Source organism: Bos grunniens, chromosome 26 (genome assembly GCF_055505025.1).
Source record: "Bos grunniens cultivar Pamir isolate PY7600 chromosome 26, Bosgru_T2T1.0, whole genome shotgun sequence".
Classification (NCBI taxonomy): domain Eukaryota; kingdom Metazoa; phylum Chordata; class Mammalia; order Artiodactyla; family Bovidae; genus Bos; species Bos grunniens.
In genome coordinates this window covers 44,021,811-44,045,532 of record NC_141190.1, presented here as the reverse complement: position 1 = coordinate 44,045,532, position 23,722 = coordinate 44,021,811, and the positions used below count along the sequence as shown (strand labels likewise).

General features: G+C 58.2%; 2 protein-coding genes across 3 annotated transcripts in view; both read left to right on the top strand.

The window, feature by feature from the left end:
- The window catches only part of EEF1AKMT2 (EEF1A lysine methyltransferase 2), a 70,809-nt gene extending 66,780 nt beyond the window's left edge, over positions 1-4,029 (top strand). The window contains exon 7 of one of the 2 annotated variants that reach the window (XM_086378332.1): positions 3,892-4,029. Coding sequence is in view for 1 of the 2 variants with exons in the window: in XM_086378333.1 (XP_086234459.1) it covers positions 3,892-3,899 (8 nt within the window). In the remaining variant the exon portion in view is untranslated. The remainder of the gene's footprint in view (positions 1-3,891) is intronic. The other variant, XM_086378333.1, reaches the window with a different exon arrangement.
- Positions 4,004-23,722, top strand: part of FAM53B (family with sequence similarity 53 member B) — a 79,323-nt gene continuing 59,604 nt past the window's right edge. Inside the window, exons 1-2 of the mRNA XM_086378315.1 lie at positions 4,004-4,145; positions 13,001-13,055. Coding sequence (XP_086234441.1) covers positions 4,068-4,145; positions 13,001-13,055 — 133 coding nt within the window. The 5' untranslated portion in view covers positions 4,004-4,067. The remainder of the gene's footprint in view (positions 4,146-13,000; positions 13,056-23,722) is intronic.

Genomic DNA, 23,722 nt, shown 5'->3' with positions numbered 1-23,722 from the left:
TGAGACCCTGGGTGGCTTGCTTCATCTGTCTGTAAACTGTTACTAGTTACACCTGTCGTGTAACTAGTGCTAAAGCACCTGATTCACATCGGTGCTCAGTAGATAGAAGCTGTTCTTAATACGGGCTCAGAGAAGACCGAGCAGGCCAGGGTAGGCTCTGTGCCCCACAGGTGAGCTCAGCAGGTCTTTGTTGCTTGTGGACTCCGGGGCACCTCCTTAGCTCAGGTAGAGCTGTGCACCCAGTTGTCCTCAAAGGTCAAGTTCCTGGCTTCTGCCTGAAAAGTCCCTGGCCCCGTTCTCAGACTGGGCTCTGAGTCCCTGGACGGGCGTTGGCATTCCCCAGTGAGCTTGGCCAGGCCCATGCCACGGATCAAAGGAATCCCAGGGAATTCCACATGGTGCCAGGCTCTGCCGGTCTGGATTTGCCTCACAGGGTCTGAGAATGTGCCCAGATTATTTCAAAAGTTGCTGTGATTCAGCCTGGTTCCAGAAACGTGTGACGCTTTTGGTGTCGTCGAGACCCGCTGCTAGGTGTCGCAAAGAAAACAGACAGAATGGCCGTCTCAGCGGGTCAGCCCCGTCAGCTCCAGCTCCTTGGGGACCCTCGCCTGGCTGCAAGACGCAGCCTGGCAGCAGCGCCTTTGGTCTGGGATGACTCTTGTCTTTCCAGCCCCTTGTCCCGCCGCTGCTGCCCTTCTCCACATACCCTGTGTGCCCGCCGCCAGTGGGCTGACGGCCCCCGCCCCCACCACACGCAGGCCAGGCTGCCGGGCTTCGCTCATGCTTCCCTCTTCCCAGTTGCCTCCTCCCTTCCTCTTGAAGTCTTACCTATTTTCTTTCTGATCAAAAAGGTGTTAATATGCTTACTGCACTGGATGAAATACACAAACAGTGTGTGTGTGTGTAAGGCTGTACACTCAAGGCGTGCCTTCTCCCACTGCAGGACCACGTGGTTATGGGGCCACACTGCACTCCTCCCCTTGCTGTTTTCTTTTACAGTGAATCTTGGAGAGAGTGTCACGTCGGCACCACTAGAATCACCATTAAAACCGCGGTGCGTGTGACGTGGCATTACTCGTTACACGGTGGCCCTGTGATTTCTCTTACCGGTCGCCTGCTGGTGGCGGTCTGGGTTGTCCCCACGCCCGGTCTCTTCCAGCAGTGCTGTGCGTCACTGCCCCTGTGCAGAGGTGTCTGTTTAGGACTCAGCCCCGGGTCCCCCTCTTCCTCCTGTCTGCCTCTGGTAGCTGTGGTGCCTGTGTTCCCAGCACTGTCTTTCCACGACTCCTGAGGACAGGGTTTGTGCAGGACCTCTTTCCTCCTTCCAGCGCCTGCCGTGCTTACTGACTGCCCTGCTGCTGCTGCTAAGTCGCTTCAGTCGTGTCCGACTCTGTGTGATCCTATAGATGGCAGCCCCCCAGGCTCTCCCATCCCTGGGATTCTCCAGCCAAGAACACTGGAGTGGGTTGCCATTTCCTTCTCCGATGCATGAAAGTGAAAAGTGAAAGTGAAGTCTCTCAGTCGTGTCCGACTCCTAGCGACCCCATGGACTGCAGGCCCCTCTGTCCATGGGACTTCCCAGGCAAAAGAGTACTGGAGTGGGGTGCCATTGCCTTCTCCAACTGCTCTAGTTTCCAGGAATACATGGTCCTCTGGTATTCACCGATCTTGCTGCCCATGTGCTCCGGCCTTCTGTAGGGGCTCTGCTGGGAGCAGAGACACGAGAGCCGAGATGCCTGCACCACCACCTCTGTCCGGCTTTGTGCTTGGTACACAGCGGCAGCATCAGATGGGGTAGCTTGTTTCCATGGTGATAAGACTTCCACAGCATCTTTCTTACTGTTCTCACCACAGGGATCGACCGTAATATTGCCAGTCCCCTCTAGATGGAACATTAGCTTTGAAAAGTTTTATCTTTAAAATTCTGCCTTTTAAAAAATTTTTTGAGAGGACAGATGGTTGGGTGTCCATTGCTGAGAAGAGATCAGGACTCGGGCTCCCCCATGAAACTAGTGGCCGTGGCTACTGTTTATTGAGCAGTTCTTCAAACGAGCTAGGGCTTCTCACCATGCAAACGGCTTGAATTCACATTTTCTTATAGTGCAGCCGTCTTCTGAGGCAAGCTCTGGTGGCAGTCTTTTATGGTGAGAGGAAATCAAGGCTCAGAAAGGAAGTAACTTGGTAAAGGGCACTCAGCACATTTCAAGAGGTGGGATTCTGGCTCAGGTATGCTCTGCTTAGGACTTGAGTTTATAACCAGTGAACCCTCCTGCCTTGCTAGGAGGAAGGGCCTGGGGAGGGTGGGTCACCCTGGGCCTGGGGTGATGGTTGGCAGCCCCAGAGCTGAATTGACGTTGCACCCATCAGGCCCGGTCTCTGATTCTGAGCTGCACAAAGGGTGCCTTTGAAGGGGGAGTCCAGGGCACCCCTCCGGGCGCTCTCCTGCACACATGTCCCCCCCTTCCCCCTGCTCCCAAGCCAAGTGTCCTGGGGGCTGGCGGGCATTCCTGGCTCGGCTTCCTGGCCAGACTCGGACGAGTGATCTGAAATTCTTTGCTGGGCCAGATGATACTTGGTCAGAACGTTTGTCACTTCTAGATGGATGTGGCTTTGAAACAGGTCTTCTGGTGTGACCTGGGGACCCCGCTGGGCCTCCCTCCTGAACAGTCAACCCTTTGAAAATGTATTGATTTCCCCCCTCCCCTTCCCTGCTTTTGCACTTTGGATGAACCTTGTTTTCGAAGAACAGTAGAAGGTAATTTTCCCGTGCTTGCCAGCTGGCCTGTAATTGAGCAATTTCAATAACACCCACTGTAAAGTCTAATCGAAGTAAACAGGAAAATATGATTTATGATCTGGACAGCAAGTAAATACCAGGGTGCAATTAATTTTTACACAGAGCAGCAGATTCTAAAACATTTTCCTGCGCTGACCAGTTTGTTTTTAATTACAGATTAGGAGCTGCTTTTTATGTATTTATTTTATGATTTTTATTTTTTTACTTTTTGCTGGTAATCTTCGGGTTCTGTGGATCTCTGTGACTTTCTCTGAAGGTTACACCTTCAGAGGGGTGGGATAGAGGTAGGATCAGAAGAATTAATTTGTAAGGAGCGATTCTCCCAACGTGGGCTGCAGGCTGCACTTTTTGGGCGTTTGCTTGGTGGGAGATGACACTGGGTTGGGGAGATATTCCGGGCTGTGTAGAATGATGATTAGAGAGGGTCCCGAACTGCTAAGAGCTCAGAGGCGTGTGTGCAGGCCTTCCCTCACCCCCCATCCAGGGCTGCGGTGTGTTTTGGCTCATTCTGAGGAAGGAGACAGGTATGGAGGTGCCTCTGCTGTCCACGTGTCACTCCGGAAATGTGATGCTTCCAAGGACAGGAAGCACGTGTCCTTGTAATTCTTCCAGTAGTTTCTGTCCAGACCTGGGTGGAAAACAGGAGTCACTGCTGGTTGCCCAAGGGCCAGTGGCATGGGCTTCGACTGTGGGCTGGGTGAGTGCCCAACATCAGCCGACCTTGGGCTGTCTGTAGGGTCAGCTCTACCTAGGAGGTCGCAGGGCTTGAGCACACTTGGGGGGTGTAGCCCTGTGACCAGCCAGATCCCGAGATCTGTCTTAGAAAGGTGCCATGGCTGAGCTGAGAGTCACTGCTGTGCCCACCAGGGTGTTGGCTTTAGGGACGCTCCAGGGCCAGCATGGGGACTCCCAGGAAGGTGATTCTGGCCTTCGTGTCCCTCCACCGCTACCGCCCCCCAAGAAAGCATCTCAGTTCAGTGGTGAGGCGGTTCCATTCCCCAGCAGGGTCCCCACCTGGAGGGGAGGGGCTGAGTTTCTTGGGACCCCCGTCTTCTGCCGTCCTGAGTCCCTCTGCCTTTCTTTTGTCTTTCCAGAGAGCTGACCTCACTCCGCTGTTTCCTGGAGGAGCCCCACCCCGATGGGGAGCAGCCTCTGCTGACGTCATCGCCCGGGAGACATCCCAGGAGGTCGCCTCTGCCCCCCCCGTCTGCCCACCTGAAGATGGCTCGTGCCCACCCTGGGCTGGTGCCCAGTGCCTGAGGCCCTTACCATGGTGATGATCCTGAGTCAAAGCCTCGACAAGCAGGGAGCCGACCCCGTGGCCTGCAGGACCTTCAACCCTGAGCCGGTAAGGACCTGGTGGCCTCATTTGGAGGCCCGATGTCCTGGTGGGGCTCTGGACTGAGCAGACAGGCTTAGCAGACCAAGTCCAGAGGGCCCGTGAGCAGAGCTCTGGGAGATGTGGCTGCAGGGGCGACAGGCTGTCACCCAGAGCCTGGCTTTGTCCTCGCCAGCAGGAAGTAGCTGGCTCAGGTGGCGTTCTCTGGAGAGCGATGAGGGGAGGCCACCCCCTCATCCTCTGGTGAATAGTACCAAGGGGGGCTCTGCTGCCCCTGCCAGGCTGAGACCCACATCCCTCCTGGTCTCCACCCAGCAAGGTAGGTGGTTTCCAGAAGGTGGGGGGTGGTACCAGGATAAGGCCCGGCCTCCAAATGGCGGTCGGAATAAGAGCTGCCATCTCAGAGATGTCAGGAGCGGGAGCCGGTGTGAAGGAGGGTGTGGTTGGGGGCCGGGGTAGTGGGCCCAGTGCTAGCGGCCCTGCGCCAGGTTCTTCTCTGACCAAGAGGGCTGGTGAGCTGGAGCAGAGAGGCAGGGGCCCGGCCTTCTTAGACCAGGAAAGGAACGGCCCCCCGGTCCTGCTTGCAGCCCTCCTTCCTCAGAAGCGGGTGGGCTGCCCCGTGCTGAGGAAGCAGGAAGCAGTCCCACTTGGGCATGAACACTCTTGCAGTGGTGGGCTTCACAGGGGGTCCGTCCCCAGGACTCTCTGCCGCTTCTGTGTGCAGGGCTTGGGGGCACCCCTCCTGGCACCTTCACAACCCCTGTGAGACTCCGCGTTAGCACCTCGCGTGGGCTTCCTCCCCCGGTACCTCCCCAGTACCCACGCCGAGAGCGGGCAGGTGGGTCTCAGGTCATTGCAGGAGCTTGTGAAAGTCACCAGGACCCGCGTCCACCCCGCAGGGCTTCCCTGGGCACTGTGGGCCAGAGGACCCGCGTCCACCCCGCAGGGCTTCCCTGGGCACTGTGGGCCAGAGGAGCTCCGCAGGAGGAGCCGGTGTCTGTCCGTCACCCCTTCCTTTTCCAGTGTGCTTTGAACGTGTCTCTACATAGACTTGCTCCCATCATTCCCGCGGCTTCCCCTCTGGTCCCGCCTGTGTCCTCTCTTGCCCGGACTCTCATGGGAACTGGCCCCTGCTTCTGGCTCCTGCAGCCTCTTCTCCAGCAGCAGCAGCTGCAGGAGATGCAGGTCAGAGCGGCCCTCCTCCACTCAGAGCCTTCTACCAGCTATCCCCCTCTCAGGCCGAGCAACACGCCAGTCCCTCACTTGGACGGATGGGGGCTGGCATACCCTGGCCCTCGTAACCACTGGGTGCTCTCCACCACTTTCCCCCCCTCAGTCTGCACACGCCTCGCTGGCCTACGTGCCTCGGGGCCCGTGCGCTTCCTCTGTGGTCTGGAACACCCACCCTGAGCAGGGTTCCCTCCCTTCTTCCCTCCTTTTCTCGGGCCACTACCCACCTCCCTTCCCACGTGCCCTCTGTCCCCTTTCCCTGGCCTTTTCCCTTCCCGGGCACCACCAGCCTTCCTCATGTTTTGATCTTGTTCCCTGAGTTGACTCCTGCCCCAGAATCCGAGCTTCACCAGGCAGGGACTTTTGTCTCTCTGGCTCCTTGCTGACCACCCCAGTGCCTGACCCTGGGCACGGGCCATGGTAGGTGCTCAGGGGACCTTGGCAGAGGGAGGGGATGTGAGTTCATGGAGCCAGGTTCTCAACTCGGCCTCGTTGAGTCCCTTCTCCGGTACTCAGCTTCCTAGCTCAGGGGGTGCAGGTATGAGCTGATCCGTTTTCTGCTCTGGGTGCATGTTTTCCTGGTGAAGTGAAAGCACCTCATGTGGAGTAGCTCTAACCAAGATGAGACGGCTCTCAGGGTGCAGGCCTCCTTGAGGTCCCAGGGGACCCCCCCATTCCCTCCTCCCTTCCCTCCCCCGACCAGTCTGGTTCCAGCTGTGCTGTTGCTTCAATCGCTGCTAAACTTGGTTCCATCTGGAGGTGGGCCGGCCTGGGCTTGGCTGTGGAGCTGGTTCCGGGGCCCATGGGCCTGTGGTCAGCTGGGCTGCTCTTCCAAGAGACAGGGCCTGAGCCCCCGCCAAGGAGGAGGGCGGCCTCCCAGCCCCGGCCGGGGAAGGAAAAAAAACTTCTCAGAAAAAGAAAAAGGAGCGACGAGCCAAGGGGAGCAAACGGCCACTGAAGAGGGCCCGGCAGTCGCTTTTGGAGAGGGGCCTCTCCTGCGTCAGCCTGTGGGCACGTCACAGGCCTGGATGGGTTCTGCCCTCACAGTGGGGTGGAGGCACAGTGAAGGCGAGGGGGCCAGGGCCTGCGGGGGGCCCGCCAAGGTGCCCTGCCTCCACCTCCCCGACTAACAGGAAACAGGGGGCCCAGGGGCAGAGGGGCACAGACGAGCAGGATGCAGGCTTCAGGTGCAGGCCCCGGCCACCACCAGGGCCTTCACACCACCACCCACCCCCCCGGCCTGTCTCCTGAGCCGCCACCGGCCTGGACTTCCTTGGGAAGAAGCATGGGCCATAAACAACCAAAGAAAGAACCCCCGCACCCCAGATAAGACCAGCCAAGTAACGACAGCCCCAGAACGTGAAATCAACTGATTAGAATCCGCTCTGCACGGCCAGCCAGGGTGAGAAGAAGATGGGGGGAGTTTAGCTTCGACTTCCTAAACGGGTCGCATCATCCTCGGGTGAATACCATCAAGATAACGACAGGAAAGAGGGAAAAGCTGTCCTCTTTTGTTTTGTAATCAGACTAAGAAGATACCAGAAGTTGGGGTTTCAGATTAAAAAAAAAAAAAGGAATGGTGAATCACCCCCAGGCGGCTTCAGAATTAGGGAAGCGAGAGGCCCTGCAGTGAGGTCAGAGCCTAAAAAAAAGCTGCAGGTGGACGTGCCCTGGGGGCTTGGAGACAGTGGCAGAGGAGAGGCTTGGGCATCGCACCCCCACAACCAGGCCCCGACCTGCTTGCTCAGAGGGTCCCTGACGTGGTTTCCTGGTTCTCCTTTTTTCTGTAAACTAAAATACTGGTGACAACGTGACCTCCCTACTCCCAGGGGAGGCGAGAAGACAGCAAAGGGACTGAGAGCCCTGGTTTCGCCTCCCCCACCGCTGGGGGTGGGGGGCGGTGCAATGACTCGGTTCCCCTTTCCCCCACTCTGCCCGGTCGCCTTCCTTTCCCCCTGAGTGGCCCTTCCTCCGAGTGTGCTAACATTAGCTGCTGCTGCTGGAAGGCCGCCCAGACATCTGACCTCGGGGCCAACCTTCCCCAAGCTCCTTCCCGCCCGCCCACGCTCCTGCCGAGGGCCCGTGGTCCCTCCTCCCCAGGCAAGCCTCCCGGCCCCCCTCTCTGGAGGCTGGAGACCGGAGGGAGCTAGGGGTGCCCTGCTCCGTGGAGGACGGGCCGGGGAGCGGTGGGGTTGGGGGGTGGACAGAAGCCGGAGGAGGGGCTCCAGGCCACCTCACTTTCCTCATCCTGGAGGTGTTCCTGGCCACAACAGACACTCCATGTTTTTGGAGCAGGTCCTTGCTTCCACGCTTGTCAGATGAGGACGCTGAGGGCCTTGCCCAGCAGGAGAGTTCAGGGGCCATGTCAGCTGCCCCAGGCACCCAGGCTTTTCCCCCGTCCTGCTCACCCGGAGTCAGCATTAGGCCTGACGGGGCCCCAGCCAGGAATTCCTGCCCCAGGCCCCAGGCTGGAATCCCAAAGTGCGCAGAGCCCGAGGCCGTCCCAGTCTGCGCCCCCACCGTCCTGGGCAGCAGAGACCACCCCCCACCCCCATGGCTGTCCTGCAGCCTGGGAAGCCGGGGCGCCCACCCTGTGTCCATCAGCCTCCACCCTGGGGCGCCTCTCCCTTCTCAGCTTCTCTTTCTGGCCTGCCTCGGCCTCCCACTTTCCGCCACTCAGGGTTTCACCCTGTTCCCTTCCGGAGGCCGGAGCACCGCCCTTGTTACCCTCCCAACGCGAGCGTGGGCCCGTCCGCATTGCCCCAAGACGGCATCAGCAGAAGGAAGAGTGACGTTATCGCCCTAGTCTGCAGAAGGAAGCCACGAAGACGCGTGGTGATGGCCAGAGAGGAGCTTGGCCATTTTCTGTCTGAGCTGGCTCCTCATTAAATGATGACCTGAATTGAGTCTTATTTAAGTCAGGGCTTCTCAGTCAGACAGACGGCCCCTGGAAATACCGTTTGGTCTCCAATTTCTGTCTTTCCTATGGAAGATGTAGTTCCAAGCTTTCTCTGCTGATGCAAGGAGTCTCCCAGACACCAGGCTGTGCCCTGGTCGGGACGGTGGGGCTCAGGAACAAAGGCTTCGGAGTAGCAGGAACAGCCCCGGGAGCAGAGCTCATCATCCTGGGGACACAGCGAGGGCCCCGGGTGCACACTCGTGTGCGAACCCCGAGTGTCTTGTGAAACCTCAAATGGTGAGAGCTTCCTCCACCCCCCCCTGCCCCCGGGGGGCCGGTTGGGCCTTACCACATCGTCCACAGAGCAATGGGCTCATCAGCCTTCCCACAGCGGGTGCAGAGGGCTTCGAGGGTTCAGGGAGGCTGGCTGCAGAGCAGCACAAAGCAGTGGGGATAGACCGGCCCTGGACAACCTGGAGTCCAGTGGGGAACCTTGGTGCTGGGCCCAGGGAGCGTGGCCAGCAGTCGGCATGTGCACGGGGCCCTGGGAAGCGGTGGGTTATGCGATGTCCTGGCCTGCCGGCTGCCAGCCCAACCTTGTGGACAGGGCTCAGAAAGCGAGTTGGGGGCCCTGATCTTTTTTCTTTCTTTCTTTACGCCAACAGGAGGCAGAAGCCCCAGGGGGAAGTAGTTAGCTCATGACTCTTTCAGCCCTTTTCTGACCTTAAAGTTGGCCAGCGTCCTGTTAGTCAACATTTCTCTACTGCTACTTTGAAGGGATTTGTCTCCACACACAAACCAGTTTGAAACGAGCATCACACAAGGATGAAGGAAAAGAAAGAGGGAAAAGCTGCATTTTTAGGTGGGACGGGAGAGCAGGGAAACACCATTGCCCTCTACATATTTTGGCCGGTTTCCTTGTATCTTTTTAGTGAAGCAGGTTTCACTGACAAAGTATGCTTCCTCGTGGTACTGGAAGCCTCTGCCCAAACACCGCTTTGAGCGGTTGCGTGATATCCCTTCAAGTGGCCAAGCCTACTTCCCCCGTTATTCTTCTTGAAGACCCCCATGAAATTGGCCAGGGTTCCTCGGACGTAAGCAGCTGGGGCCACCTTCCGCTGATACACACAGCAGAAGAGAATCCACTGGCGCGATGAAGAGAGACTTGGGAGAACTGGTGACTGAAGTTCCCGGAAAGGGCAGGGACAGGCCCACTGGGAGGATGGTGGAGGCGGGTGGGGGGCTCCCCACCCGGTGGACCGGCCCAGCACCCCTTCGATCCAGGGGGCAGAGCCCTGGAGCAGGCATGTCCGGGCAGCCAGGCCCACCCTGTGCAGTGCAGGGGGCTGGGGTCGGGGTGATATCCCACCAGGACACCCCCAGTGGGAAGGGGAGGAGCCCCAGTGCAAAATTGGGGTGCTGTTAGCAAAAGAAGGGCGCACACCGCCTGCCGTGCCGTTTAACACTCAGCACAGTGGGGGTTGTGCCAGGATGGGACACGGAGAAGGTGTCCCTTCTTGTCAGCTCTCCGTGCACACAATGGCTGATCCCCCTGCACCCCGGGTGCAGAGTCAGAGGCTGTGTGTGTGTGGGGGTTGCCCCCGACTTTATCTAGCTGATGCTGTCCCCCTCCCCCACTGAGTTGCGACTTGGCAGGAGGCCAGTGATTTGGGAGGGCAGCGGGTTGTGTCCAGGGAGAGTCCGTTTCCATCAGGCCTGCGTTCGCCAGGCACGTGGCAGCAAGGGCGGGCTCGGGCTGACTGCGGGCCGCAGTGGCGGGGTGGCAGAGAAGCCCTGGGGTGCCCGCTCTGGGCGGGGGATGCTGTGGGCCGGACCACGGCCTCAGGGAGGCTTGATCTCAGGGGCGAGTGAAGTCTGAGCCCAGAAACAAAGCAAACATGCGCGCGGGGTGGCGGGGGGGGCAGCTTTCAGCAAGGTCCCGAGGAGAAGAGCGCGGGTGGGCAGGGCGTGTCTCGGCCGGGGAAGGCCGCCAGGGAGGCCACGTGACAGGAACCAGCCACAGAGCCAAAGGCCCGGGCAGCAGCGAGCCGGACCGTCCCCAAGCGGCATGAGTGAGGCTGGGGTGGACGCAGGCTTGGCTCACGGGTGCCCGGTGGGTGGCGGGGAGTGGGGCACAGCCAGGTTTCATCCAGGTTGTTGTGAGTGGGGCGGCCATGGGGGCTGGGCCCCCTAGGTCTGCGTGGAGGATGGATGGTGCAAGACGAGCCCAGGACCAGGTCAGGGGCTCACCTGGTCCCTCGGTGGACAACGGTGGGGCTCCAGCCAGGCGGTGTGGGGAGCCAGAAGCAGTCGTATCATTAGTGCGCGCCCCCCCCAACCTGGCGAGCAGGTCCTCTTTGGGTGAGTGAGTGAATGACTGAATGAATGAGTTTTGAGGGCCAGCGGCGCCCTGCATGCTAACCCGTGGCTCCTCTCTGCGGGCCCAGACCCCAGCCTTTCTGGTGCCCATTCGCGGGCCACATTCCCGGGGGAGGGGACCCAGGTGACCCCTCTGCCTGAAATACACCTGCTGAGCGAGAGGTCAGTCAGTGGGCAGCACACCCCTGACGGTCCGCACGCAGCATGCCTGCCTCTGCGTCCGTAAACCCGGGCCCCTGGTGGCCCCTGAGTGTGCCAGGGTGGTGACACGTGGCTCCCGCCTCTGTGCACCCTCCAGCTCTCGCTGGCCCGCCTTGCTTTGGGTTCCTGTGGGCCTCCAGCCTGCGTTAGGGCCCCCATCCCTGCCCTTCACGGGGATGCACTGAGGTGGGGTGGGGCTGTGGTTCCCAGTGGGTGTTGGCTCCGTGCTATAAAGGCTCCTGCAGCGTCGGGGGCCATCCCCCTCGGCCAGCCAGGCCCGTGGCCTCAGCCAGGCCAGCTTCTGTCTCCCCCGAACCTTCCCTGGGCGCAGGGCCTGCCTGGCTTCCACAGGCCGCGCTGCCTGGAGGCAGGGCTCTGAATGTCTGTCACACCCACTTTCCATGAAGTGACTCTGGGGTGAGCTGGGCGGGAGGCAGAGGCAGCCCATCTTTAACTTTTTCCAGGTATTTCCCCGGAGGGCTGTCGGTTGGGTGGACCCTGGGAGGGAGACCTATCCTAAAAACATAAGGATTGTCTTCAATCCAAGGTGGGGGACTGGAGGAGGACAGCCCAGTGTCCCTTTGTACCCCACACCCCCCACCCCGTAAGTTCCTTCAGGACCATCTCTGTTTCCCCCAGGAAGCCCGCCCTGACCTTCAGCTCCCAGCGGCCGTGGCCTGGTCCAGCTGCCTCCAGTCCCGCTCTCTGTCTGATTGTGTGACCTCTAGGAAAATGTGGGCTTCCTTGGGGCTGAGGCCATGTCCTTCACCTCTGTGTTCCAGGCTGGTCAGGACAGACCCTTAATAACCTGATCAGTGAACACACTACTGGCCAAGGGCAAAGGTCCCCAGCTTGAGCAAGCTGAGGACAGGGGTGGGGAGCCCCTGCCAGATGCCAGCTCCCCTCTTATCTGGGGGGGCCAGGTGTTTCTCGGCGGCCACACCCTCCCCGTCCAGGCATGAAAAGAGCCAGGGCCTGCGTCCCCCCCACCCCTGCCCCCCGCTCCTGGGACCAACAGCCAGGCACGCGTCCCTGTCACTTGGGGCTCTGCTCAGCGGTGAGAGCCCTCTGTGAGCACTGACCACTCCGGAGCCGGGAGCTTCTTTCACCATCGCGCGCTCCACCCCAGCACAAGCCTGCACCTGACTAGTCGCCGGTACATGTTTGTGGAGCGAATGGATGAATGAATGAGTGAAGGAAGGGATGAGTGAGGCCCTTCTTCCTGGGGCCCCGACGGGCGTGGACGGTCTCCTCCTCATTGGAGGTCAGAACCGGCCTCTTGACCTGGGTCTTGGCTAGCGCTCGAAGCCCCGGAACGTTCCAGGCTTAGGTTACCGCGGCGCCGTGGAGCGAGTGCCTGGATGCGGGATTCTTCTGGGCGACCCCCTACCCTGGCCTTTCACCCTGTGACCACAGTGAGGCGAGGTATGGGGTGAGAGGGGAGATGTGCAGTGTTTACAGGGGACAGGGAAACCCTTGTAGAAATGTGGCACCGGGGAGTTCAGAGGCCATCGCCGTGTGTTGAGACCAGACGCAACCCAAGTTTCTGTTTCAGTTCTCGACGGTGTCTTGGCGGGCGGCGGGGCCCCTCCTGGCTGCGAAACAGCTTCCGAGCCAGGGCCACCCTCTCGAGCTTCTTCACAGAGACGGGGGAGCTGCTCCTCTTGTGTCCAGGAGGGAGGGCTAGGGGGTGGCAGGTGGGCCTCTACCCTTTGCTGGAGGCTCGTCCTGTCCCCAGGGACAGGAAGTGGTCGCCTGCCCTCCTCCCCGCCCCGGGCTGCAGGGAGGCTGCTCTCCAGCCCCTCCTGCGCCCTGACTCCGCATCACTCACGTGGACGAGTCCCCTGGTGTCAGGAGTCACGGGGCTCCCTTGTGTGTTTTTAAAGCCCGTTAACTTGATGGACTCCATAGTTCACCCGAGGCTCCGGACAAGAGCCCAGACCTAATTATGGGCAGATGTCTCTTTTAGTACTTGTTTTTTTTTTTTTTTTTCCTCCTCCTTTGCCTGATCTGACGTTTTCCACCCCACCCCCCCGCCACCTTCCATGCCCCCCCCCCCCTTTAATTGTGACTTTAGCGAGGGAATCAGTGCAGGGTCATGTGCAGACGTGCTTCTTATGACTTGAAGAGTGATAGCTTTTCTGGTTGTTTGCAGCACACGCCAAAGAAGATGAGTCAAGGACCGACACTTTTCTCTTGTGGAATCATGGGTGAGTAACCAGGTGGCTGTGGACAGTCCTCCTCGAGCGCCTTCCCCCAGGGCCCGAGTCCTCCAGGGGGAGACGCTAGAAGCCCTTTCTGGATGCAGGCACAAGGAGCGGCCGCGGGGACTCTCTTCTGTGTTGTTGGAACTGTCTCGGTCTCAGTGCTGGAGCAGGGCAGGGGCTACGGGGGCTGAGTGAGGGGCTGGGCACTGGTGCGTGGTTTACAGACGTTATTTCCAGCAGTGACACCTCGAGTTTGTGTCTGATCATTAACGTGACCATGTTCGTTTCTTTTTTTTTTTTTTAATTCAGAAAAATGCACCATTCGTGTAAAGTACAAAATAACAATCTCACACAGCCCCAGGACCCAGTTATAACTGCTGTTAATATTTTGGTGTAGTTTTTGTCCTTTGCAGTTTTTACATAGCCAAGTCCGTGATGAACGTATGATTATACAAATTTATTAAAAACTTTTGTTTTTGCTTTTTTTTTTCTGCATACTAATAATGACCCATCATTTCCCTGCAGCATGAAAATTGCCCATCCCATGCGTGATAATGAGTCTATAATATTGTCTTTTAAGGAGGTAACTCGTTTCTCGGTTGTTGGGTAGGACTGTTCTGTTGCTCTCACGATTGACGGTGACTCAGTGTCTGAATCTCGCTCTGCCTTTCGGATTATTCCTTAGGGTGGTTCCCAGGAATGGAGTAGAGAGGCCGGGGGGCAGGCACATTTTCATTTTTAAGGCTCTTGCTTTGTGTTTCTGTTATGCTTTCCAGAAAGGTTGCCCTGGTGCCCTGTTGACACGCAAGTGCTAATTACCATTGTCCGTAAGGGGCCGAAAGGATGACTGTATTGACTGTTGATTCCTCTCTGCTCCCGGTGATGGGGCTGCTTCTCCTTGAGCCCTCTCCCCTGGACTCCTGCCCGCTTCCAGGACATGGCTTCTGATGAGTTTCTGTAAGCCGGGCTTCCGTGGCGGGTCCCCTCTTTGCGGTTTCAGGTTTGCCTCCCCAGGACTGCGCTCAGTGCCCGTGGCCTTTTGTCTTGGCCCTTTTCCCTCTGGGCACAGCGTTTTCTTCCGCAGGCTCAGTTCCCGTAGGTGGAAGGCGGGAGTGGTCCTGGGGAGTCCTTATCACGTGTCACAGTGAGCGTGGTGCCGTGCCGGGCACCTGAGGTGCAGGGTCCCCCTGGATCCACAGCTGCTCTAGGCGGCAGGCAGGGGCGCTCCGCTCACATCTGGGGTGGCACTCAAGGCCCCTCAGTGGGCAGAGCTGGACCCCGGGGCGGGGAACGACTGTTTGCTTCTCACTCTCAAGCCGCAGCTGTGTGGGAGAGCCCTGGGCGGCCTCCTTGGTGCTTGCCCCCCGGGGAAATGGAACCAGGGAGCTCACCTGGCCTTGGTTTACCCGTGTGACACACTTCTGAGGCCTGTCCCCACCAGAGGCTTGGCTGCACACCTTGGTTGTGGTTAACGGCTCTCAGCAAACCCTCCGCGCCCCATCCACGTGGCCCAGAAGCCCGCCTCCTCACCCTCTTCCTGGGCCAGACCCACAGTCGGGCTGCAGCTGGGCTGTCTTCCTCTGGTGTGTCTGGGAAGGGGAGTGAGCGGGGCTCCTGGGCATACCCACCCCTCTGCCCAGCTGCCCCGCCCCAGGTAGCTCAGAATTGGGCCGGACTGGTGACCCAGATGGTGGAACCCTTGGTCTTTATTCCAAGACCTTAACCATCGGCCTTTGCTGTGAGCACATCGCGATAAGTTAGAGCTCTCGAGGGTTCGTGATGGTGGTGCTGGCCTTCACACAGTCACTGCGAACTGTTTACCTTTTCCAAGCCTCAGTTTCCTCATCTGTGAAATGGGTGTTGGGACAGCACCTGCCTTGCTATGAGGTCTCCGAGACACTCGGAAGGAGCTTGGCGCAGTGTGAGCACCGTACGTGACAGGTGGAGAAGAAGGCTGAGCTTAGATTGAGAGTCCTGCTCCTGTGAGAGGCCTCCGCGCCCCCAGGGACCACCTTGGTTTCCTTGGTGGGCATTGGATGGGGGGTGGTGCAGGTGCGAGTCACCCTTGTGGAGAAGGTGCTCAGGCCCAGGGAGCAAGGCAGAGGCGAGCAGGGGAGGTCTCTTTCCAGAGTCCCAGAAGAGTCCATCTGAGCCCGCCGAGCCCAGCAGTCTGCCTTCTGCTGGGGGGGCCCGGGGCTACAGGATGACTGGGCTGCTGCCCCTCGGGGCTCTGGTGCGCAGGGCGGCCCCTCAGGAAGGGCTCCCTGGCCCATGGGCTCTTCGCCTCCACAAGGTCTGTGCCCTCCTGCTCTGCCGGCTGGTGCCAGGGCCCTTCCAGACAGTGAAGGACCACGGGGTCCGTGCAGTTACCCCCACTGCCCCTTCCGTGACTTCTCTCTCTCTGTCTCCCATCTCTCCATCTTTCTGTTGTCCTAAGCCCTTCCCTGATTCGGGAGATCCTGACCCACCTGACAGCACGTGCTACCAGGGCTTTTAGAAAAGTCGGCCCCAGTCTGGTTCAGTGTGCCTTGTTCTGGTCGGTGTTTATTGAGTCCTCGAGGGGGCTTCTGTCTAGTGGAGGAGCAAGGCCAGGGAGCGTGGACTTCCCCTGGACCCGTGTAAAGGGGGCCCTCAGCGCTGTCCTCCTGGGCCTCCCTCTGCAGCCTGCACCTCGTGGGGTCCATGGGATTTAAGGAGACAGCAGCACCTGCGAGGCGCCGGCTCGCACCCCACCTCCGTCCTTTCCCCGCACTTGCTGAGGTGGGTGTCAGGGGTCCGAGGCCCTCCCCAGGCTGTGTGCTTGTGGAGGCTCCGGCCTGGGACTCAGTGTGCGGCCGCGCCCTATGACACGTGCGAGCAGCAGCCGCGAGACTTTCTCTCTCCGTGCCTGGTTTTCTGTAGCAAAGAAGAGGACCGCTGGGGTGGGGGTGGGGGTGTGCGGCCCTCAGCAAAGATGAAACCTCACAGCATTATAATCACCAAACCCCCTGCCTGTCTTCTGAGACAGAGGACTCCGGTTCTGGCCCTGATTAGTGGAATTCTCCCATGAGAGCTGGGGACAGCGTGGACCTGGGACTCAGGGCATTTCCCTCTCAAGCCCCCATGCAGGGGTCCTCGCTGGACACTGGGATGAGCTGGAGGGTTTTGTGAGTGTTCGTAAGAAAACCCAGGCAAATGTGTTTGGTGGGAAGGGCCTGTTGGCTTCTTCTGGAGAAGCTGCCTTTGCTGGGAGCTCAGCCTCCCCTGCACCCAGGGAGATAAAATGGTTACTAATATCATCAGCGTTCGCAACAATGTTTCGGCTTTTAAATACTTCGTGCTCAGTTATCCTGAGCTGGACTGCAGGGCCCTCCCCGCGGGTCTCCTCCCCTCCCTTCAAGTTTGGGAGCTTGATACAAAGAAGTAGTTTTGTCCTTTTCCAGCATGGGGGTGGGGAGACAAAGTCAGCGTGACTGTGGACAGGAGAAGCGGGGTGGAGGGGAGCCAGGCCACGGCTGGCCTGCCCTGCCAGGGCTGAGTGCCCGGCCAGCCTGGGCGCCACAGGGCTCCTTCTATAGCAGAGGCGATGCCGTGCCTCTGGGTTTCTCTCCTCACCTCCCAGACCATCCTCAGCACGCCTCCTGGGCTGAACCAGAACTGCCTCTGCAAACAGCCTCTCTGGGGAGAGCCGTGTCTGCCCAGGGAATTGTGTTCCTGACACAGGAAACCCTGGTCAGGTGGCAGCTTCAGGGGTGTGGCCCACCCACCAGGTCAGCTGGCCTGACAGGTGAGCCAGCCCTGTTTGTAGCCGTGATTGCTCATGGGTGCACACGGGGGGCTGGCTGCTCCTGAGAGGACCTCCCCGAGCCAGGCTCGGGTGGGGCAGTCGCCAGGGAGTCCTCGGCCCGTGGCTCCTCCACCACTGGGCCTGGGAGGTGCTTCTTCACGCTGACCCAGGGTCACGTGTGGATGGGTCAGATCTCTTTCGGTGAAACTGGACAAGCAGGTGAGAGGGGCCTCCATTCACCACCCTGGGCTCGGCTCCTCGCACCCCCTTGAACGAGTTCCATGTTGCAAGGACACTGGACTCTGCCCACTTCTCTCTCCTCAGCCGTCGGGTGAGCGGGAGACCGGGAAATCAAACAACATGAGCAAGCACGTGCAACCCCGGTTACTTCCGAAAGGCCGCTAGGAGAAGGCGTGTAAATACAAGTCCATGGACGGGGAACAAAACAGTTCAGATGCTTAAAAAAGAAAAAAAAAAAAATTGGGTGGAAACCCATAATTACTTTAGGAGTTATGGTAATAAATTATTTATTAATGTAAATTATCTCACAGGCAAAGAACATAGAGGAAATTTGAGCAGAAGGATCATACATTATGTATAAAAAGGAATTGTAAAAATATTATAGCAGCCCTCCTTGTGCCACTGTGGTTCAGATTTGTCAGCATTTTAATTATAAGCCCTTACTTTCCATGTTTAATTACTCGCTGTTAAAGTCTGCTCTGTACACAGAAGGCTTGCTCCTGGGGGCACCCCTGTATTTTCTACAGGGTACCCCAGTTGGCTGTGCTGAGCTGTACAGAGGAAGAGACTGCACTTTGAGGTCGGGTAGCTTTTGGTCTTTTCACCCTCCCACCATTTGTTGCTGAAAGTGGGCTGTGATTGCAGCAAGCGGGGAAAAAGCCAGCATTCGGAGGTTGAGCGTTTCAGGTTTCCAAGAGCAAACGGAACACAACTGAAATGAAATGAGCCGCAGTGATAACAAAGCCAGAATTTCTGGTCTCTGCCGCTTCTTCAGTCTCTCTGAGATAGCCACACTGCACATCATCCTTGGACCCAGGGCCTCCTATAAGAACTGATTATTAGCCAAAATAGGCTAGTACAAAAATCCATAAAGAGTGCCTAGGATTGATTTTTAAAAACGTAGCTGATAAGGACTACTCTTATTGACTGTAGTCATCGGTGTGGCTTGCCCATCTCTAACATGGCGTGAGGTCTGTCCACGCAGAGTGCTTTCAGTCTTTCCTTTCACCACTTAGGTTTCAGACGTTTCTGGTATAAGGTACAGGATGGGATGTAGGTACAAAGTGTAGCTGGCACATGATGGCCATTGATGGTTGCAAAGGGAGCCTCCCGGGCCGCCTTCTCACCCAGGCTGGCCTGACATGGTGGGACGGGCGAGGGAGCCCCAGAGGTGCCAGAGGGCGGGGAACGGCAGCTGCCAGACTGGCCGTGGGCACCCCCCACCCCCACCCACGTGGTGCCTCTCCAGGCCGCTTCCAAGTGGAGAGACAGTCGTTAGGAGGTAGCCTGGCCCCGCTGCAGGAGCATGGCCTTGGGATTGCAGACCGCTGTTGGCAAGCGACATGTCCCTAGGCGAGACGCGAGGCCATCCTGTCCTGGAGTTGGTCTCCCCAGCCGTCACGTGGGGGAGCGCTCTGCTGCCTTGCGAGATGAGAGCTGTGCTTGGGGTATGCACTGAGGCTTTCCCTCAACTTCAGTAAGGATCCCACTGAGGTGGGTGTGGGGGGGGGGTTAGCTAATTGACAATTAATGCAGCTATATTGACAGTTTCCTGAAAAGCTCTTGCAGTGGCCAGTTTCCTGCTCTGTGTCACGGTGCCCAGCTTTGCTGCGCAGGTGGGTTTGGAGTTGAGTCCCTGGCTCCTGCCCATGGCCCATGCCCTGTGCAAACACGCAGCCAGGGTGGGAATCCGAAGGCAATGGATGGAACAGACCGCTGTGTCGCTTGGGAGATTTCGTGGCCCTCGTCTTTTTCTGTTTGTTTCATCTTTGGCCCACGCTGTGCACCATGTGTGGGATCTTGGTTCCCCGAGCAGGAATGGAGCTCTATGACCCCTGCAGGGGAAGCACAAGAGTCTCAACCACTGGGGCGCCCACGGGACGTCCCGCCATGTGAATACCAGCTTTTTCCTACAGACTTCTGGGGTTGGGGTGCAGCAGGAGGTCCATTCAAGGCAGGAAGAGCTGTCACAGGGCCCCAGCCCATGCTTCCGCCTACAGATGGGAGACCAGCCCACCCTCCCAGTGCCCAGTCGGGAGGGGTTTGTACCCCTTCACTGTCTGGGGATCCCCACTGGGCCTCTTTCTGTAAGAGAAAGAGCCCCCCCACAAGCAGTGGCCGCTGCCACGGGCCACCCTAACCTGGCTGGTGACGGCAGGACCCCAGGAACCCCCTGTACCCACCAGCCTGTCAGACGTCTTCCCAGTACCCTTGCAGCTAGCCTTCCCCGGGTGGGGCCAGGGGAGCATTGTCTTCAGCCATCCTGGCCCCTCGTCCTCCGGCCCTGGGCTGAGGTGCTTGGCATCCTGTGTTGTCCCTGAACCTAAGATGCACAGACATTCTCTGATTTATTGCAGGTGAAGGTGGGCATCGCCAGAGGCTGAGGTTTGGGCAGGCAAAGCCCAGGAGCCTTTTCTGGCCCAGCCCTGTGTTGAGTCTCCATCCTGGTGACTCAGGGAAAGAGGTGCTCCCATGGGCCAGGGGCTCCGGAGTCCATTTAAAAGCACACGGTGCCGTGTGGGCTCGCTCATGCCACTGTCCCGTGTGTGCGTTTCCACCTGTGCTCTTTTCGTAAGACCGATGTAATAAAGCGGGCTCCAGAAAGACACGGAGTTCCCACTGAAAGGGCTAGTGAGCTGCTCCCCTGCCCTAGATCAGGCAGAGAGTCCTTGCAGCCCGGAGGCCAGGTTAACACAGCCCCAGCCCCCAGGCCAGGGGAGGGGAGGCTGGTGTCAGCACAAGCAGACAGGTGTGAAATCCGAGAATGAGTCAGCCGGCCCCAATCCGACTGAGGCCGGCTCGCTCGGCCCGAGCGGCTGCAAGAGCCTTCCGTGTCTTGGGTCTGTGCTTCAGGTGTCTAACCTCTTCTAGAAACCACATTCTGTTGTGGTTATGTCACCATAGAGCGGCCTCCAAACACAGCGTGAAGATATCCAAGGCTATCTTGTGAACATAATATGAAGGCTTGTAGTCCACTAAGATTCTAGGCGCCCTGGGAATTTCCCTCCAAGTTTAAGGGCAGAAATGGAAACAAGAACATTTGAGGTCACATGCTATTTGTGTTCCTCTGGGTGTTTTCTTTCTCTGAGCTTGGAGATCCATGCACCCAGCAGCCTCTGCCCTCCCCAGTCAAGGGATCTCCAGACCAAAGCCTGTGAGTGTGTGTACACATTGCTGGGAGCGGGGAGGATCTGAGTTCCTGTCCCCTAGGTGTGGCCGTCAGCTTCTTCTGTGCTTCCCAGAAACTTCAGGCTCGGTTGTGGAGCCTTAGCTTGGGAAGGTCCCTTGGAGGCCACCTGATCCAGTCCGTCTGTGAGGGAGCAAGACGGCTTGTGTGATTTGTGTGTTTGTGTGGTTGGCCCCCACCCTCTGTAGAAAAAGCCCCGGGCGTGTGTATCCTGCACACATACCCACACACCCACTCCCGTGTATAAACCTCAAACTTGTGAAGATTGGCCCAGCAGGGAGATGGAGAAACCTGAGCTGTCCCTGAGGGTTGCAAGTCATGGGGCCATCGAGAACCTCAGCAGCCGGGGCCACTGTCCTTGGCCCTTACCGTGTCCGCTGGGGGCTTGGTACTCGGACCTTCCCTGAGAAGCTGCAGGCCATGGCACGTCTTGTGGGGTGGGGGGCCTCCCATTACTCCCGTCACGTAAACGGTCGGCCTCTCAGGCCTTTCGCACTGGCTCTCCATCCAGAACACGCTGTGCAACTTGGTGTCCCCACCCCCGTCCTGTGAAAAGGGGACCTCAACATACTCTAAAGGCAAAGTCATCCTTCTCCATAATTCTGCTTTCTGTTGTTGCCCCAAACAAAGCCAGCGTTCAGTGATGTTCTGAATGCAGGCTTGTGGAGACCGGCATGGTCCACCCTGCAGAAGCTTCCTGGTGTGGCTGGATGGTCTGACTGGGCCTCCATGGAGATGTTTGAAAGACACCCAGGTCCCTGTGCAGCCTGCAGTCTCGAACAGTGGTTCTCAACCACTTCACGTGAAAATAACCCGAGGAGTTTATTAAAAGGCAGGTTCCTGCTCCCAGAGATTCTGTGTATCACGGCAAGGACTGGGCCTAGGAATCTGCATATTAACATCCCCAGCAGACACCCCTCTGGTGCTCCCAAAACCGCTCTTTGAGAACACCCAAGTCCTCGTTCCAGACACATCCTACGCGGGAGGGCTGGGGCTCAGCTACCCGAGTCGCCTCCAGTGTTGTCGTCACGGCCACGCTGCTGTCTCATGAGCCCGTCCTGTGGCCTGCGAGGCGACGGTTCCATTCTCAGGGTAGCTCTGTGCAGAGGTTACAATCAGTCTCCTCGTTCTATAGATGAAGTAGCCGAGACTCAGAGAGGTGAAGTCACTTGCAGAGCTGGGGCTCGAACCCAGGTCCACAGCCTTCCCACCACACCAAGTCCTCCAGCTCAGCAGACTCCTCGTGGCCACAGCCATCGTCACTGTTGAAAGGGTTACGGTTGTTTGTGCAGAGACGGTGTTGAATGGAGGGGCGGGGGCGTCCGGTATCCTCTCCTTGGAGCCTTACCGAGGCCTTCTGTACAACGTGACAGCGTGTCCAGCGCTCAGGGCGGTTTGCCATTAAAAATTAGCTTCTATTCCTGTTTCTTTTGTTTGGTGACCTGACCCAGCAAATCGCCTTCTGTTCCCTGAGCAAAGGGGGAAAACACACGGGCTAAACATAGCCTCGATTGTTTTTACTTTTCTTTATGTTGTACTTCTTGAAGTGATAAAGATAGAAACAATTAAAATATTATCTGCTCCGCAGACAGAACAAGTAGCCACCTGGCTGGTGTTGACACACAGTAGCAAGAGCTCAAATCAGGCAGGGCTTTGTGTTTTCAAAGTGACATGGCCACTGCTGGGCCAGCCACTGTCCCGGTCAGTTCCATACACGACCATCCCTGGCCCCAGTGGGGTGGGGAATTCATGGTACAGCCCAGGTCGGACCTGCTTGGCCAAGGGACGGCTGGTTACCTGTGCCAAGGGCAAGGGATAAGCGAGACCACGTGAACACCCACGGTGTGCTGTGTAGTGTTTATCTGCTCTGTATCACCCTTCCCTCCCTCCACCCCGCACCGGCTGAGGTCTGCTGTGTGCCAAGCCCTGTGCTGGGCGCAGGAACGTCAGGCCGGGACCGCCCTCTGGAACTTGTAGCTCAGCAGACGAAACAGACACATAAGCAGATAACGAAGGCTCAGTTACTGCGAGACACGTGACTGAAGGTCTAGGCGAGGCGCTGCGGGTGCCCATAGGCTTGTGTGGGAAGGGGTGGACCTGCAGAGGAGGCGATGTGCGCGTTGGCTCTTCGATGGGGAGTAAGAGGCTGGCGGGAGGATACAGACAGGAGAATAACATCCTGGGTCTCTTCCCCCTTGGCGGAGGAGCTGCAGATCCACCGTGGTCACATTGCACCCTCATTTAACCAGTGGACTGAGTTGAGAACTGATTCTGTGAAACCTCCCTGCAAGAGACGTTTTATGTGTTAAGGTCCTGTAGAGGCTTCCTCTTTAAAACAGGAGTAGTTCCTGAAGGTGGGTAGGAACGCGTTCGAGTTAGCCACCCAACCCCGGTTCCCACTGGCGATTTGAGAGTTAACCTCAAAACAAATCATATGGGGGACTTCCCTGGTGGTCTAGCGGTTAAGAATCCACCTTCCAGTGCAGGGGACACGGGTTCGATCCCTGGTCGGGGAACTAAGGTCCCACGTGCCACAGGGCAGCTGAGCCCCATGCGCCACGATTGCTGAGCCTGCACACTGCAGTGAAGACCCAGCACAGCCAAAAATAAATAACAAAACAGCAACAACCACAAAAATCGTGTGCACACCCCTCTGTACGTAGACGCTAGTCACGCTCATTCCTGCCATCGCTCTAATGAGCTGTAGTTTTATGGGCTCTTCAGGGCTGTGGACGTGAAACCAGAAGGAGTGGGCCTCGAGGGCTGTTTCAGGGGTTTTCAAGGAATGCTTTGGTCTCCCTGATTCCTGTCTGACTTGTGCCGTGAAGGGAGGTTTGGCACCTGCAGTGTGGGCCTCCTGGGGAGACCACGCGCAGACGGAGCCTGGACGCCAGGCTGGAGTGTTTGCCGCAGGAAGCTGCTGCAGGGGACGGACCGTGAACCCGTGGGAGCCTCAGAAAGTTCTCTGGAGAGAGAGAGAGAGGAGATGGGACTGGACTAGGGAGCCCCGAGGGGTCCAGTCAGGAAGCAGCGAGATCACAGGTGGTCACTGCAGAGCAAAGGGCCCTGCTGAGCCAGAAAGACAGAATGTCAGTGCCTAACTGGCTCCTCTGCCATCCCCTTTTCTCATGGTTTCCCAGAGATGGGAAAGTTCCAGGACAGTGAGGTAAAAAGGGAGCAGAAAGTGGTATCTTCTGAGGACAGAATCCCTCTCCTTGACTTCCTGGGTCTCCCAGGGCCTGCGAGAGAGACCGTCTCTCGCGGGCTCCCGGCTCCTCAAGTCAGGGCCATGGTGGCGCCATCTTGGAGCCTTCACCGCCCTTGGTCGGCTCCTTGGTTCCTTGCTTAGCCGGCCACTGGCCCACCAGGCACCTCAGAGAAGTCTGTGGCAAGCGTTGTTCGGCGAGGACTTCCTGAAAGACTGAAGGAGCGAACCCAGAGGAGGATGGGGGTCCTAGGCCCTGGCCCTCCACATAT